Genomic DNA, 16,400 nt, shown 5'->3' on the forward strand with positions numbered 1-16,400 from the left:
GGCCTGGTTTCAGCAACTACCTTCCAATATTCACCGAAGTTGGTCCTCACTCTGAAATCAGGAGGTGCTTTACACAATTAAAATGCGGGTACTTGTCAGCAGTTCATAGTGAAGCAAACGTTAACTTTTAATAAATAGCAGTATGTCAGGTCATTTCCTCACTACTGTTCCACACGAAATTGGACCTATGCGACTCCTGCAATGTCAACAAATTGTCGTTGACCGGGCCGGGACGATAAGCTGCAGAATCCATCTGCGCCAACAAATTTCAAAATATCATTTACAATTTAAATTTAAAAATATTAACAAATATTAGTAACTTACATTTCCAATACAACTCTCATTTTAGGTGTGTTGAAAATTTTATTTTGATTTTATTCATTTTATTTGTAAATGTAATTCAAATAATACTCAATTATTCATTTAAAATTATTTAATATCCAATATTAAATATTTATTAATTCCTAATTTTATTTTATTAAATATAATTCGAATATATTTATAATTTGAATATTTCGCTTTTTATTTTTAATTCGAATATCCAATTTTTTAAATTCTCTTAATTTCATAAATATTTTAATTCTCTTAATTTCAATTATATTTTAATTCTCTTAATTTCAACTATATTTATAATTCGAATTATTTTCTCAATTAAAAATTCGAATATCCAATTTTTTTAATTCTCTTAATTTCATAAATATTTTAATCCTCTTAATTTCAATTATATTTTAATTCCCTTAATTTCAACTATATTTATAATTCGAATTAATTTCTCAATTATCACTAATATTATTTTCTTTTACTAATACAATATAATACTATTTAATATTTTTTAATATAATGTAATTATATATTATTTTATTAATATTTTATTTTATGTTATTAATAATTTTATTTAATTTCAAATTTTAATTTTTTTAGCTACTAATTAAATCTCAAATCATAGTCTAAATCTACACATCTAACTTAAAAAATCCTAAAAAATAATATTAATTTCAATCATAAATCTTACAAATGCTTAACTATTTCAAAAATTAAAATGTAATACCAAATTTCTAACCATAATCATGAAGGAATTATAACATGCAAGTCAAACTAATCAAACAATAAATTACAAATCAAGGCTTTATACATGTATAAACACTAATGGTTAAGGAGAATAAAGGTAATACCTTCAAATTTGATGCTAGCTCGGGCGATCTTCCCCCACTTTTCTTCCTTCGTTTTCTCCCCTTTCCTTCGCTGCTGTGCTTTTTTTTTTTTCTTTCAAATTTCTGTGTATAACTGTGTGTGATTAACGGGCTGAACGGTGTTAAAAGGGGGAGGGGGGCACACGTGGTCGCCTATGATAGGGTCGGCCACGTCACAGCTTCTACGCAGGGGTCGCCGATGTATAGGGCGGCTTGTACACGGCTGGAAATCAATGAGGGTCGCCCGTGTATAGGACGACCTATACTGGGGGATATTTTAAGCTCAGGTCGCCCGAATTTAAATGAATTAGACTGGTTAGTTTTGAAAATTTGAACGTAGGCCGGTTAGTTTTGAAAACTTTAAGTTTAAGCTGGTTAGCTTGGTAAAGAAGCCCTAGAAAAAACATGTATTCTTTAGTGTTGTTACTTTTTAAAATTGCTCAGAACTCCTCTTTCTTTCACAATTTACAGTTCACTCCCCTCTTTAGTCTTCACGTATACACTCCAAGTTCGCGGCAAAATGCTACAAAGCTTCCGCCTCGTCTCCAGTCGCTTATTCCAACACTTGCAGGTTCTCATTCCTCATATACACACAAACATGTGTGTATATTCTTTACTATTTAATTAAAATATCACATTCACAATATTGATCTTTTTTTATATTTCAAGAACATATATTTGATTTTGATAATATGATTAGGTTTAGGGTTCTTGAGATCTCTCCATGATTCTAATCTTCTCTCTCTCTCTCTCTCTCTCTCTCTCTCTCTCTCTCTCCCTTCCTCCCTCTCTCTCCCCCTCGTATCTATATAGACAATGCTATAGATTGTACTGCATATGCATACTAAAATTACTAATTTAGTTGTTGATATGCAAAATTGTTCAAGCTACTGATAATTTATAGCGATCGTGTGTGGTAAATGGGAGAAGTTTGAGTTTTGCGGCTGCTGTTGTTTTAATTTGTGGATTCTGTGCTATTGTTGGTGACTTTTGTGTTCTCTTTATCCGTGATGATTTTTCGAGTTCTGATATCAGGTTTTGTATGGAGTTAACGGATTGGATTGTTGTTTGTGTAGGTGTTTATAGGCACTAATATTATAATGAAGAAGTCTGCTTTGCCGTTGAAAAATTTATGTGGACTCGAGAAGCAGAAATGCGGTAAGGATGCTTTGGTGAAGCTCCTGAGATGGCATTTTGGTTATTCTCAGTACCGAGGGAAGCAATTAGAGGCTATTGAATCGGTTTTGTCAGGTCTGGTCTATAATACTCATGTTATTGCATTTCTGTTGTTAAGGAGAAAGTGGGTATAGCTGTGTGTTGCTAATCAGTTAATTGATCTCAAGTTGTTGATACTTGTGTATTTGCTGCATCTTGTACTTAAGAGATTTTTTGTTTTAACAAGTGTAAACTGATAGTAAAGGTTCACTTATAATGCGTTTGTACATACAGGAAGAGATTGTTTCTGCCTCATGCCAACTGGTGGAGGAAAGTCGATGTGCTATCAGATTCCAGCATTGGTGAAATCGGGAATTGTGCTTGTTGTTTGTCCTTTAATAGGTGAAAATTGTTTTTTTGTATTGAATTTCATATCGTGAAGGAAACATCAGCTGCATGAGTTTTTTGATGTCTTTGAATTTCAAGGAATCAATCTCATTGTTTACGGATTTCATGTTGCCTAAAGCATTAATGGTCAGTATCTTCCTAATTTTTTTAATACTTTTCAGATAATAATGAACATGAGATGATAATTACTCTTCTCTGACAGGAAAATCAAGTAACGGCACTAAAGGAGAAAGGTATTGCTGCTGAATTTCTATCCTCTACCCAGACTTCGAAAGTTAGAGAAAAGGTGATTGTTGGATTCATTTGTATTTTATTTCCAAATCTGTGGCTGGTTGATGCAGAGAGTTCTAGTTGCACATAAAAAAATGCCTTGGAGATGAGTTCATGTTTTACCTCGTGTATAGTGAATGCCAATGTTGCAAGAGCTCTGCAAAATCTACAATAAATCTATGGAGATTAAGAAAAAATAACAGATATATTCTATCACTGTCGAAAACGATACATCAGAAAGACTAGCCAGAAGTGACAATGCATGAGGGCCTAGATGGTGGAAGAGTGTCTTTTCATCTTTTACATTTGTAACACTCTCTATTCTTTGTTTTATAAAACTCACCTATCTTTAATCTTTGTTAATCTATTATTATTGCACTGGAAAAGTCCGAATTAAACACATATACATATTAAATTTTAATAAATTAAGATATCCAATAACATTATCACCAGTCATATAAATCCGCTCATTTTATGGAATTCTATAATGTACACACACACACCCAGAGACACTTTTTTGCAGAATGTTTGTGTTAAATTTGGTCATTCTTCCATGCAATATGTCACATTTTAGAAGAAGAAATTAAGTGCCAGAAGGTTCTTGGTAGTGTCTCATCGGGAAATCTATCATCTTTCTCTTCTTAAGCCAGCATGGAACTAGGATGGTTGTAAGTGCTGGTCTGGCAACGTTTTGTCAGAAGCATCTGAAATATCAATCTCACTGTTGTCTTTTGACTGTGAGATACATTCTTGTGAGGCATGAACACTCATCACCATTAGAGGTAGGCTAAATTAATAGTCACTGTTGCATAATGGTAATTATCTATCATCACTTGAATTTAACCACTCGAAGCAATATACAACCCATCTATTAAGCGTTGAATGATAATCTACCTTAATTTACAAGAAACTAGGAATGGATTGATTGCAAAATATTGGTTTTTATGTGATTATGGACCTTCTGTATTAAGATAAGCTATGAACTTGTCATCGTTGTTTTGCCTATTTAACAATCTCTGGAAGAGCACAGGAAGTCAGATCTGCAAAAAACCTTCTGGCACTTAATTTATTATATAGGCGCTTGATTGGACACTTAAAAGAGACTTAAATAGGCTTATGTTGATTGATTATTATTTTTGATATCATTAATTTATCATATATTTTTCAAAAGAAACTAGTTAATAAATAAAACCATGCCAACACAATACAACTGCCTAACAAGCTTCATATCTTAATACCTTGTAGTCTGGTTGATAGTCGGAAACTTTGCTTCAATTGGAAAACATATGTTTTCATCTCTGCTACAATTAACTTATATTATACTATAATTAGAATCATTCTTTTGAGATGTTTGAGCATGCATTATTCCCTCATAATATTCAAAATACCTGGCTGCCTAATTTCTAAAGTTTTTTAAATGATAGTTCTGGAATAGTTGTAGTCCGCTTTTAGAACACTTCTTTTATTGATAATATACACCACACATAAAAACAATAAATGAAGATGGTCTAAGTGTAAACTCACTCGTAATTCTTTCTTTCATACTTGCATAATTATAGTAATTGACATGTATGTAGATTCATGAAGATCTTGAACTTGGAAAACCATCCTTAAGGCTGCTTTATGTAACACCGGAATTGATTGCCACACCTGGTTTTATGTTAAGATTGACAAAGATTCATTCTAGAGGGCTCTTGAATCTAATAGCCATCGATGAGGTACAAAGTTCTAGGTTACTGAAGCAATTATACAGTTTTTGTTTTAACAGGATTAACTCTGTTTTTTTACATGTATTTTTGCTGAAAATTTCAGGCACATTGCATCTCATCTTGGGGCCATGATTTCAGGTGACAACATACTTTGTGAGTTTATTGTACTAGAGTATCTTTTATCTCCTTGTGCTGCAAGATATAGTGGTATCTCGACTTCTATATTAGCCTACTATGTGAGGTTCATTTTCACGGACCGAAAACTGCTTTTTTAACTTCTATATGGGCATCAAATTAAAGACTCAAGATTTTTTTCCCACTACTTTTAGACCTGCCTTTTGTCCTTGAGGAAAGAATCTGGGGTCCTGCGCTATATATAAATTTTTTAAACTAGTTTCAGGATCTGGCTTTGGTTTTACTTTAGGTTCAGTTCGGTCCACATATATAAAATTGAGCTATTTAGCGGTATAGTTTTTCACATACTTTATATTAGTGGCTGGTATGTATTTTTTATCTTAAAAAAAAATTGTCTATACTACTGCAGGCCTAGCTACCGGAAACTTTCTTCTTTGAGGAATTGTTTACCTAATGTGCCAATATTAGCTTTAACAGCTACCGCCGTTCCAAAGTGAGTCCAGGCGCATGCCTTATCTATTTTCATATTGTAGTGTCTAACTCATTTAATTTACAGAAGTTGCAACCTTAAACTTAGTTTTTCACACCTTCCACCACTGCCTTTTGTTCTCTTGAACAGACTAATCCTACACATATTTTTTAGTTTTTACACAATACAAAATGGTTACATGACAGTCCTTGTCAAATAGATCTGGGTATACACTTTCTGGTTATAAAAATTTATTTCAGAACTGGTTGCTATTGTAATCAGGGCTACATTTTTGCTATGTTCTCCGTCTCGTAGTTCTACCGGAAAACAAAACTAGAAAGTTAAAACCTCATATATCACAAGTCCTTTAAAGCAAGTTCCAATGTTTTGGTGAAATTCTAAAATGTGGGGAATAGAAATTGAACAATATAGTTGACTACAAAGTCAAGTTCTTAGAAACAACATCCAAATGTTACATTAAAAATTCTAAAAATTAGAAATCGAAACTGAAACAAATAGATAGTATAGAGTCAAATCCACGGAGATGAAGCTTTGCAAATAAGTCATTAGCACTAAAATACTAGTTCAATCAATCGTCCATGTCTAATACATATTTTGCCAATTCCAACAACAATTAAGCATATGAAAATCAATAAAATATATAAGTAATGAGTTATACAAGCTCAACAAGAAAATAATTTAAGCAGATTATTGGATTAAGTAATTTTAGAGAATGTCATGATTCTTGTAGTTCAATTTCACATTTTAAAGCTCAAATATATTATAAGTTAATTTCACAACTCGTTAAAGTCACAAAAATCTATGACATCGTATCATAGGTTTATAATGCATCTCGTACTAAAATATCATAAAAGGCACTCTCTAATGAGGTATTATAGGCTAGTTCCGGAATTGATAGTTACCAACGATTTTGAAACTTAGAGCTAACTTGGAAATTCTTATATCTAAAACACATGCTTGATCTAAAATTTTAAAATAAAAATATTTTTTATAAAATTTTATAGCTTACAATATCTTGCTTGGGAGTGCTTATCATGATACTCCTTCCATTTCAAACCACATGTTCATTTTTAATTTTGATTTGGTTAAATTGACCCACCTTTGACTGAATTTTATAAATCACTTTTATATAATTTTAAGAATTTGAAAAATGCATTCTAAATAAATTATCTATATTTTCGTATGATATATCTTTTAATTTTTTTCCAATTATATAATATATGAAATTTTTAGTCAAAATTTGGTCAATTTGGCCAGACTAAAGTCAAAACATGACATGTAATTTGAAACAGAGGGTTTAGTGTTGCACATTATTTAGCATGAGAGGTGCATTATTAACAATTATTAACCTATGACGGTGTGTCATTGGCATTTGAATTTACTTTTGTTGTATGTGATTTTTGAAATATGTAACTGAACTATGAAAATCATGAATTTATGTAAAACTACTTGATATACTAGTTTAATCATATTGTTTTCTTGTTGAGCCTGTATAGCTCATCACCTTTAACTATTGGAACTGATAGAGTATACAGTATACTTTAGACATGGACGATTAATTGGAGTAACATTTTTTTTTAATTCTAATGACCTATTTGCGGAGCTTTATCTCCATATATTTGACTCCATATCATATACTGTGCCTGTTTCGGCAACGCCACTTCTGGCTTTTTTTTGATCAAAAGCCGGTTTCCACTTTTTTTGACCCGTTTGTGTATAAAGCCAGAAGCACTTATAAGAAGCTGAAAATGCTAGCTTTTTATTTCAGGACTTCTACTTCTTTCCCAAACGATTTAATCCTTTATAAGTCTTAATTTGCTTCTCACTTCTAGTCCACTTCTTTACTTTAAGCAAGAAGCACTTTTTTCAAGCTCATCCAAACGGCCCCACTATGTGTTTCAGTTTCAACTTTTAAACTTTTAGATTTTAATTTTACATTTGGATATAGTTTCTTAGAATTTATTACTCCCTCTGTCCCCCTCGGCTGTTTACCTTGGGAGACAAGGGCTTGACACGCATTTTAAGGCTCTTATAAAATGTAGTTTCACAAATTATTTTAAACTTTTTTATTCTGAAATAAATTTAATATTTAAATATTATACGAAAACGGAAAATTTTAAAAACAACTTACGAAACTATATTTTATATGGAACTTAAAATGCGTGCCAAGCAATGCAAATGACTGTACAGAAATGAGAGGATGGAGGGAGTAAGTTTTAAGGTTTAGTTTTAATATTTAATTGAAAGGTTTATAGTCCAAAAGTTGGGCTGTTAGTCTGTTACGCATATTAATTTCTTGCAATAACTCTCTTAAGTACTGATTACAATTTGGGACAAAATGTTTGAAGTAGCTTCTTTACACAAAGTATGCTGAAGAGATATTTACACACAGTTACCTGCTGATTATACCTTACTGCTTTTGTTAAATATCGTGAATTACTTATTAAATATAACTTTTACTCTCTCCTTTCTTTTTTTGTTCTCTCTGCAACAAATTGTTTTGTTTTCTAGGGTTCAGATGGATGTGATGGAGTCTTTGTGCCTACATAATCCTCTAGTCCTGAAGTCATCATTTAATCGACCAAATATATATTATGAAGGTCAGGTGAAATTATCTGATTTATTACATTTTGGATCTAAAGAATCTAGTACAGCATTTTTTTTTTGTATATGTTGTGTTGAATAAAACCAGGTAGCATTTAAGTGTATTACTTCTTACTTATTTACTTCTCTCAAAATTATAAAGCTGATCCTCCTTGGTCACTGTAGCTCAAGTAGAAATGTAGAATTATGCTTGTTACAATGGTTGCAATTTTTTGGGTACCATACATTAATATCTAAGCACTTTAGCCAATTTTATATAGAGTTTAATCCTTTCAAATATTCTATATGCCAAGGCTTAGGCTAATTTATTTTTTACACACCTTGTGATATATGTTTGATTAGAATATTTATGACACAAGGATCTTGCTAAACAATGTCTGGAAGTTTTGATTGGGCTATCTTTGCCTTTTAATAGAGGAGCTTATTTATTCTAAATTTTCTTCACATTGATTCTATGGATTATAATAGTGTCGTTTTATATTGTGGTACTATAAGACGAACGTTGGTCTTTATTCATTTTCTAACCCTATTGCAAGCACAAAAAGAGTTGTTACACTGCTAAAGAAGGGAAGGAATAATATGTACCAATAAACTGATTAGCTTATAAGGTAATTAAATTGAAGATTCTTCGCGCAACCGGTATGGGTCAAGCGGAAGGTTTGTCAAACCAGTTCGAGGTGTGAATGTTCGTTGCTGTAATTAATCAAAAGGTCTTTAGACTGAGTATGAGATAAAATCTGCATTTCTCTTATGTGATGCATATGAATGAAGATGCTTTTTTAATGGAATTGTTGTACTCTATATGTTACTCATGTTATTAAATAGGTAAAGTTTAGGAGCAAGGTCAATAGTTTATACATAGGAAAAGCGTATGATAAAAAGGGTTTTTTAGAGTTTTCTTTTTGCATAATTTTACTGTATTACCCCTTCAGAGCATTAATTGTTGAGATTTGGAACCACACCTGTCAAAGTTTCTGTCACTAAACATTATGTTCCTGGTTTATCTGTTACTGTGATCCACAGTTACAGGATATGAATAGTAAAGAACTCAAATATAAATACTTATATTCATATGAAAGTAATTGTGTATGAATACTATCTAATGGTTATTATTTCTTTATGGATCAGTCCGGTATAAAGATCTTTTGGAAGATCCATATGCGGATCTAGGCAATCTCTTTAAATCTTGTGGAAATGTCTGTGCAATCATATACTGTCTTGAACGTTCAACCTGTGATGATTTGGCTACTCATTTGTCCAAGATAGGAATTAATTGTGCTGGTAACTGAAAATTTATTTCTTATACTTTTAAGTTTTGGTTCTAGAATGATTATTCCTGAATTCTAAAATTTCTACCATTTTAAGCCTACCATGCGGGCTTGAACAATAAGCTACGGAGTTCTGTTCTAGATGACTGGATATCCTCAAAAACAAAGGTTGTTGTCGCTACAGTGGCTTTTGGGTATGATCGTACTTCAGGGTTTCACAAATTTTATGTTTCTCTCTTCTATAGTATCTTTTGCTTGTATGAATAATAACCTAAATTCTAATAAAGAATCTAATGATCAATTTTGTATGTCAACTATGAATTTTGTTTCTGCATTGGTGTTTGGAGAAACTCTGAAGAATCTTCAGTTTATGAGGTTCTTGTGTTCCTTCAGGATGGTATGTAACTTTTGCTATTAATCTATATATTTATCATTTCTGTTATCAGTAATTTGCATCTGATGCTGATGGATAACACCCAACATCTAGGGAATAGATCGGAAGGATGTTAGAATTGTTTGCCACTATAATGTTCCCAAGTCGATGGAATCCTTTTATCAGGAGTCAGGTAGAGCTGGTCGTGATCAATTGCCATGTAGAAGTGTTTTGTACTACGGAATGGATGATCGGAGAAAAATGGTTAGATCACATCTCCTCACCAATCTCTTATATTTTCTATTTAGTAACTTATTGCAATTCTTGAAAATAATTCCAGGAGTTTATATTAAGTAAAGCAGAAAGCAAAAAGTTGCAGTCCTCAAGCTTGCCTGATGGACATACAAAGAAGTCCTTAGTTGATTTCAGAATGGTAACTCCCTTGAACTTAGATTCCTATAGTTGTAGGAGAAACTAAAAGTGGATAATGCATGCAGATGGTTGAGTACTGCGAAGAGGCTAAATGTCGAAGGAAGAAGATCCTGGAGAGCTTTGGGGAGGAGGTACTTGAGTTGTGGTTATGCATTGTCCCTTCCCGCCAGTATTTTCTTTTTTGTATGGTTTAAGTTATATCGTTAAGATATTACTTTGTATAAACAGGTACCAGCAACCTTGTGTGGAAAATCTTGTGATACATGCAAGCACCCAGACGTTGTGACTAAGTGTTTAGAGGAGCTTACAAGTTCTTGTGCTTTTAGAAGCAGGAGTGGTACCTCGCAAATCTATATTAATAGGTATTTATTGTGAATATGATTCTATTTTATTGGAAAAATGAAAAATCTGAATTATCTGAATCTCGTTATTAACATTAACAAGAATAAGAATAGAATGTGACAAACAAATCAAATATATTATTTACAGTCATCTTTAGTGGTTCAATTTGGCTGATGATTCCTTTGAGATTGCCTAGAACAGAAAGTTTCAATTATTTGATAATCATTCAAACATGAAAGAACAAAAAAGTGATATTTAGGTGTATATATGTTAAGTTGTCCTCGTTATTAAATAAGCTAACTGGAAATTATCTATAAATAATTTGAACTAGATGTTTGTGTTTCCTTGATTAAATGGTTTGAAACTGCCTGTAAGCCTCTTTTTTCGATGGTCGACGTGGATTACAAACAATCAAGATATGGAGGACAAAGAATTTCAACTACAGTTTACATAGTTCTAACTTCACTGCAGAAACAGTAAACTGAAGTAATGAAAGTAATTGCATACAGTAACAGGTGTTATTCTTGTTACAATTTGAAAACAAAATTAGTGTCTATTTGTATCTCGTGTTTTATATATGTCTTGTTCTTCCTGTCAACTTTCTGATTGCTAAAAGTTTATAGTTGTGTTCCCTTGCTTGGAAAGGGAAACCTTTGTAAAGAGTTTACTGTGTTTTGTAGACAATACATACTAAAAATGTGCACATATGAGTATATCATCAATGACAGGAATAAAACATCTGATTATACATTGGTGTTATCTTTGTAGTGCTTAAAGTCTCATCTTATATATTCGGTATGTTTCAGCTCCCCAAGTCTGATCTTAGAAAACCAGTACTCAGAATTTTGGGATCGGGATGATGGTGAAAATGGGTCCGAGGATGATATATCTGATGCTGATGGTATATATCTTCCAAGATCCTGGTTAAATAGTTTTAGTTGCTCAAAACCTTTTGTATTGCAATTCATGTTTGTCTAGCTGTCATCATTTATTAAGTAGTCAATGTTCCAGATGATATTGATGTTGTGAAGACCTTGACTCGATCTAGTTTACCATCAAAAAGAACATTAAATGATAAGATTGAAGTGTTGCAGAGGGCAGAGGAGCGATATTATCAGGACAAAAATCATGAAAAACAGGTGACCTTTACATTCCTTCTCTGTTTTTTTCAATTTTCTTAGCCTAGTTCCAAATAATAAAAAAGATGATATAATGGCATTGTGAATGCAGCTTGGTATAACATTAAGTACTATTCAAATGTTCCAGATTCGATAGAGGTTTTTCAGCAATTTTTTATGCATGCAACATAACTATATGATGTATCACTGATTGTTTATACGAGTGTCGTCAAGACTAGAAGCTTCTCTTTTTCTGTAGTTATCTTAAGAAATTTGACTGGTGCACATAACTTCGTTTTTTTTTTTAGATATAAATATTGTCACATAAGTTCTTGTATGTTTTCAGCTTTAGTTTTAGTTGCATACCCCCAACCCTGCACGTGTTACTAATATATAATCTGTCAACAGAAGAATAAACTCGACAAGAATGCCATATCTGAAACTCTGAGGGGGTCAAGCAAGCAAAGATTATTGAATGCATTAAAGCAATCACAACAGAGGCTTGAAAAATTAGAGTATGCAGACATACCTTTTTCCCTGCTGATGTGCTAGAATTTTTTTTATTTAAATCTTGACCATCTGTGAATTTGTAAATTTTTAATCTTTTGAAATGGTTTGTGTTTCCTCTTGCAGAATTAACCTTGAAATGTCAGCTGCATTCCTTGAAAATGAGTGCTTCAAGAAATTTGGAAAAACCGGTAAATCTTTCTATTTATCACAAATGGCAAGCATTATGAGGTGGCTTCCAACAGCAAATGAAATGGAACTATCATCTAGGCTCAGTGCTATGACAGATCCTGCTGCTTCCAGCACCGAACAGATTGGAATCTCCTCTTCTGCATCTCCTCTGGTTGATCAGGTATCATATGATATTAGTAATGAAAATATGTACTGCAGCGTTGAGTCCAATACTCCAACTACACTGGAAAGCAATTTATCAGACACTAAACTGCCACCAATCCCATCTTTTTCGGACTACATGAAAAACAAAAAGGCCAAAGGTAGCCAGTTATCACCATCTGAGAATCTTTCACCCAGCGCCATGCAAAAGAATAGGGATAAGAGAGCTAGATATCAGTAGGGCTGAAATGGATTTTTGTTTCATTTTGTATATGTGCAGCAAAGCACTACTGAGTTCTTGTTCCATTTTGTTGCTGATAAGACTGACAATAACAGGAAAAAGTAAGAGTTTGTCGCAAATTTTCACAAACATGTACTAATGATATAGAGGACACTGTTAAGTTAGCTTCTACACTTATCAGCGGGTCTTTTAGTAGACTATCAGAACTATCTCTTTTTCCTTGGACTGCTGATTTTAACCAGTGCGATCTGCATTGGATTCTAGATGCTATCATATGAACTATGAAATACGAGTATTTGTTTATTTACTTATTGAAGCAACACTTAGAACAATGAAAAATTCGATAATTTGTCAATAAACATGGGTTCTGAGTAGATGTACAAAAAGGAACCATAAGCTTATTAGCCATCTCCGTTGTTGATGGTTGGGGATTCCATTTCTGAATAGGGAAAAATATCAACATCATTCACTTATTTAAATTGTCACAAAATCATCATTAAACAGAAACTTGACATCTGAATATTGGGGATTCCACATCTGAATATGACACGAACATTAAATAGGAAGGGAAAGGAAATTAGGAATTCATAAGAGACAGGTAAAGATATATTTCATTATTTTTGTCAAGTTCTTTTTTATTTGGGAGATCTACAAAACTACCTACCTTTTCTTTAATTATTTACAAAAATACTACCTTCCAGAATTCTTTTTAAAAATACCTTTTCATAAAATCTTTTTTTCAAAAATACTGTTTGCAACTTTTGCAACCTCATCTGCAACTCCAGGCGGCGCCAGCCGTGTTGCAACCTCTTTTGCAACTTCATATGCAACCAAATTCCTGATTTCAAGTTCCAGTTTTCAAATGTCGTTTTCGACCTCATTTTCGGAATCGATATATATATATATATATATATATATATATATATATATATATATATATATATATATATCGATTCCGAAAATGAGGTCGAAAACGACATTTGAAAACTGGAACTTGAAATCAGGATTTGTAATTGCATATATGGTTGCATATGGTTGTATTCAGTTGCATATGGTTGCATTCAGTTGATTCTATTGTAATCTAATGGCCCCGCCAGGGGCACACCATACATCTGTTGTTACTTACAGTTTTCAGTTGCATTTAGTTGCAACTGAGGTTGCAAATGAAGTTGCAGCTGCAGTTGCAAAAGTTGCAACTGCAGTTGCAACTTCATTTGCAACCTCATTTGCAACTTTTGCAACCTAATTTGCAACTTTTGCAACTTACAGTTTTCAGTTGAACTAGTTGCAATTGCAGTTGCAACTGTTGCAACTTTCCATTTTTATTTGCAACTTTTGCAACCTCATTTGCAACTTTTGCAACCTCATTTCCATTTTTATTTGCAACTTTTGCAACCTCATTTGCAACTTTTACGGCTGCGCCGCCCAAGGTTGCAAATGAGGTTGCAAATCGTATTTTTGAAAAAAAAATTTTATGAAAAGGTATTTTTAAAAACAATGAAAAAGATGGTAGTATTTTTAAAAAAATAATTTTACAGATGGGTATTTTTAAAAAGATCCCTTTTTATTTTTAGGTAAGCTTCATTTTTGAATACGCTGGTGGGTCATTGTTTGATTGTAAGAGCATCTCCGACGGCGTTGACTGTAATCGTTGGCTAAATGAGACCTGTGAGATATTATATAAAATTTACTGAACCTGTAGCTATATTGGTTAGCTATAATTTAAAAATAGTATGTTATTAATATTTTAAATTGTTAAAATAGAATATATCAGTTCAATATGGTAATAAATGATATACAATCTTCCTACAGATTTTCTTATAGAGGTTCGGTTGGCTAAATTTATAGACAACAGCTGAGAACAAATAAAAAGCTCTACAAAGGTGGTGCTATGATTAATGAGAACAAATAAAAAGCTCCTGAGAACAAATAAAAAGCTCTACGAAGGTGGTGCTATGATTAATGAGAATAAATAAAAAGCTCCTGGTGAGGATCGAACTCACGACCTTTCGCTTACGAAGCGAACGCACTACCACTATGCTACAGAAGCAGATATCTGTCAAAATTTTAAACCTCCATGATAACACATAACATATATAAACTCTTTACGGTACTTCAAAATACCCAAATTACAAATTTTCTTGTCAAAATTGCGGTACAATATTCTTATTTGTAACTTCTCTGAACAGGCCTTACAATCTCATATACAATTTTAAGTGTATATAGAGCTGTTAAACACATAATTCGGATGTGGATATAGATATATTTATATCAGTATATGTAATTGTCGGATTCAGATATGGATAATTATTACTTTTTCTCGGGTACGAATGCGGATATTTCAGACGAATGTCGGATTTTTTTGAGGGCCCTACCGTATGAATGATGATTTTAAAACAATTATTTTGCGACTAAGCTTAAATAATATTTTTATACATATATAAAGTATATGTATAATTATATAAAATTCGTGTACATGTATTATTCAAAGCATATACACACACTACAAACTAATATAATAAAATTTTAATTATATATAATTATATATTATATAATTTAAATATTATATATGTATTTAATTTTGGATTCGGATATAGATAAATCCGTTTTATTTCAGAAACGAATAATATCCGGTTTTTTGTCGGATACGAATGCGATTTTTTCTGACGGATGTCGGATTTTTGAATTTTTTAACACCCTGACTGTATGTTTGAAAATAAATTTAAAAGCAACTCACAGCCTCTTTACATTTATTTGATCAAGCTCTTCACTTCTATCTGATCAACTGGGCTACTGATTTCCTCCTCAGCCCATTTCAGCCCCACTTTACCAAGTGTGTCAACTTTGTTGATTTACAAATTGCGGGTCAACGGTCTGATTTAGTAGTATCCTATTTTAAATTTGATATTATAATATGTCAATAATTATGTATTTGTGGTGAAATTTTTAATATATAAACAAAAGTTTGTCATATTAATAGAAAATCTATACTATCAAGGATGAAATATTGAATTTTGATCGGTACTTGGACATACAGCCTTCTTAATTTTAATGAGTATTTTTATTATAATTAAAATTCTTTTAAACATTCTTATTAAAATTATTCTTTTTAATCCAACTTTTTGTTATTCATTTCACGAATTTTAATTATTAAGAACTTACTCAACATGTTAATTAAAAAATTTATTTAAAATATCTAATGAAAAAATATTAACGAAAACACGTTTATTAATTATTTAGTAATTTATTTTAGTTTAAAAAAAGTATATATTATTCTAATATATATATATATATATATATTAATTTACATAGTAAATTAATTAAATATTAAAATATATATGATAAAGTAATAAATACTATAAATTATTTATTATTGATTCGAATTATAAGCTATCATTTAATATATGATTGATGTAATTTTAAATTGTAGTTTTGTTTTGTCTAATTAATATATTCTAATTAAAGAGTTGAGTGGAAAAAAATTGACACGCATGCCAAACGAAGTACTCCTAACAGTGGTTTTTATTGTTAAATATGACATATGAGATAGCAGAGGAAGATAGTGGGTGTAATGATGAGAAAAACTTACTATTTATAGTAACATAAAGAAATGAGAGAGACATCTCAAAATAGTAACCATAAAGAAATGAGAAGGACATAGCAGTATACTCCCTCCGTCCCAAATTAGATGACCCCGTTGACTTTGGACACACAGTTTAAGGTTCATTGACCGCATAGCTACATGATTTATTTTTAAAATTTTATTTTTGCAAATAAATATTTAAATATGAAATTTTTATTTACAAAAGAAAAAATAAAAAAATA

The 16,400-nt window shown here is 31.7% G+C and overlaps 1 protein-coding gene and 1 non-coding gene across 2 annotated transcripts; one reads left to right on the top strand and one right to left on the bottom strand.

Moving 5' to 3' along the window:
* Positions 1-1,657: 1,657 nt before the first annotated feature.
* LOC108197090 (ATP-dependent DNA helicase Q-like 3) lies at positions 1,658-12,882 on the top strand. Its single transcript, XM_017364583.2, has 20 exons — positions 1,658-1,761; positions 2,267-2,441; positions 2,640-2,747; positions 2,872-2,879; positions 2,956-3,039; positions 4,601-4,741; positions 4,836-4,870; positions 5,277-5,360; positions 7,869-7,957; positions 9,090-9,242; positions 9,327-9,423; positions 9,623-9,626; positions 9,717-9,866; positions 9,943-10,035; positions 10,100-10,165; positions 10,263-10,396; positions 11,183-11,277; positions 11,388-11,515; positions 11,903-12,009; positions 12,128-12,882. Exons 1-20 carry the CDS (start codon positions 1,711-1,713, stop codon positions 12,573-12,575), a joined length of 2,250 nt encoding a protein of 749 aa, XP_017220072.1. The 5' UTR covers positions 1,658-1,710; the 3' UTR covers positions 12,576-12,882.
* A 1,671-nt stretch (positions 12,883-14,553) lies between these two features.
* On the bottom strand, positions 14,554-14,625 carry TRNAT-CGU (transfer RNA threonine (anticodon CGU)). Its single transcript has one exon. It is a non-coding gene; the product is annotated as a tRNA-Thr (tRNA).
* Between the last annotated feature and the right edge of the window lie 1,775 nt (positions 14,626-16,400).

The sequence above is a fragment of the Daucus carota genome, chromosome 8 (genome assembly GCF_001625215.2).
Source record: "Daucus carota subsp. sativus chromosome 8, DH1 v3.0, whole genome shotgun sequence".
NCBI classification, from domain to species: Eukaryota; Viridiplantae; Streptophyta; class Magnoliopsida; order Apiales; family Apiaceae; genus Daucus; species Daucus carota.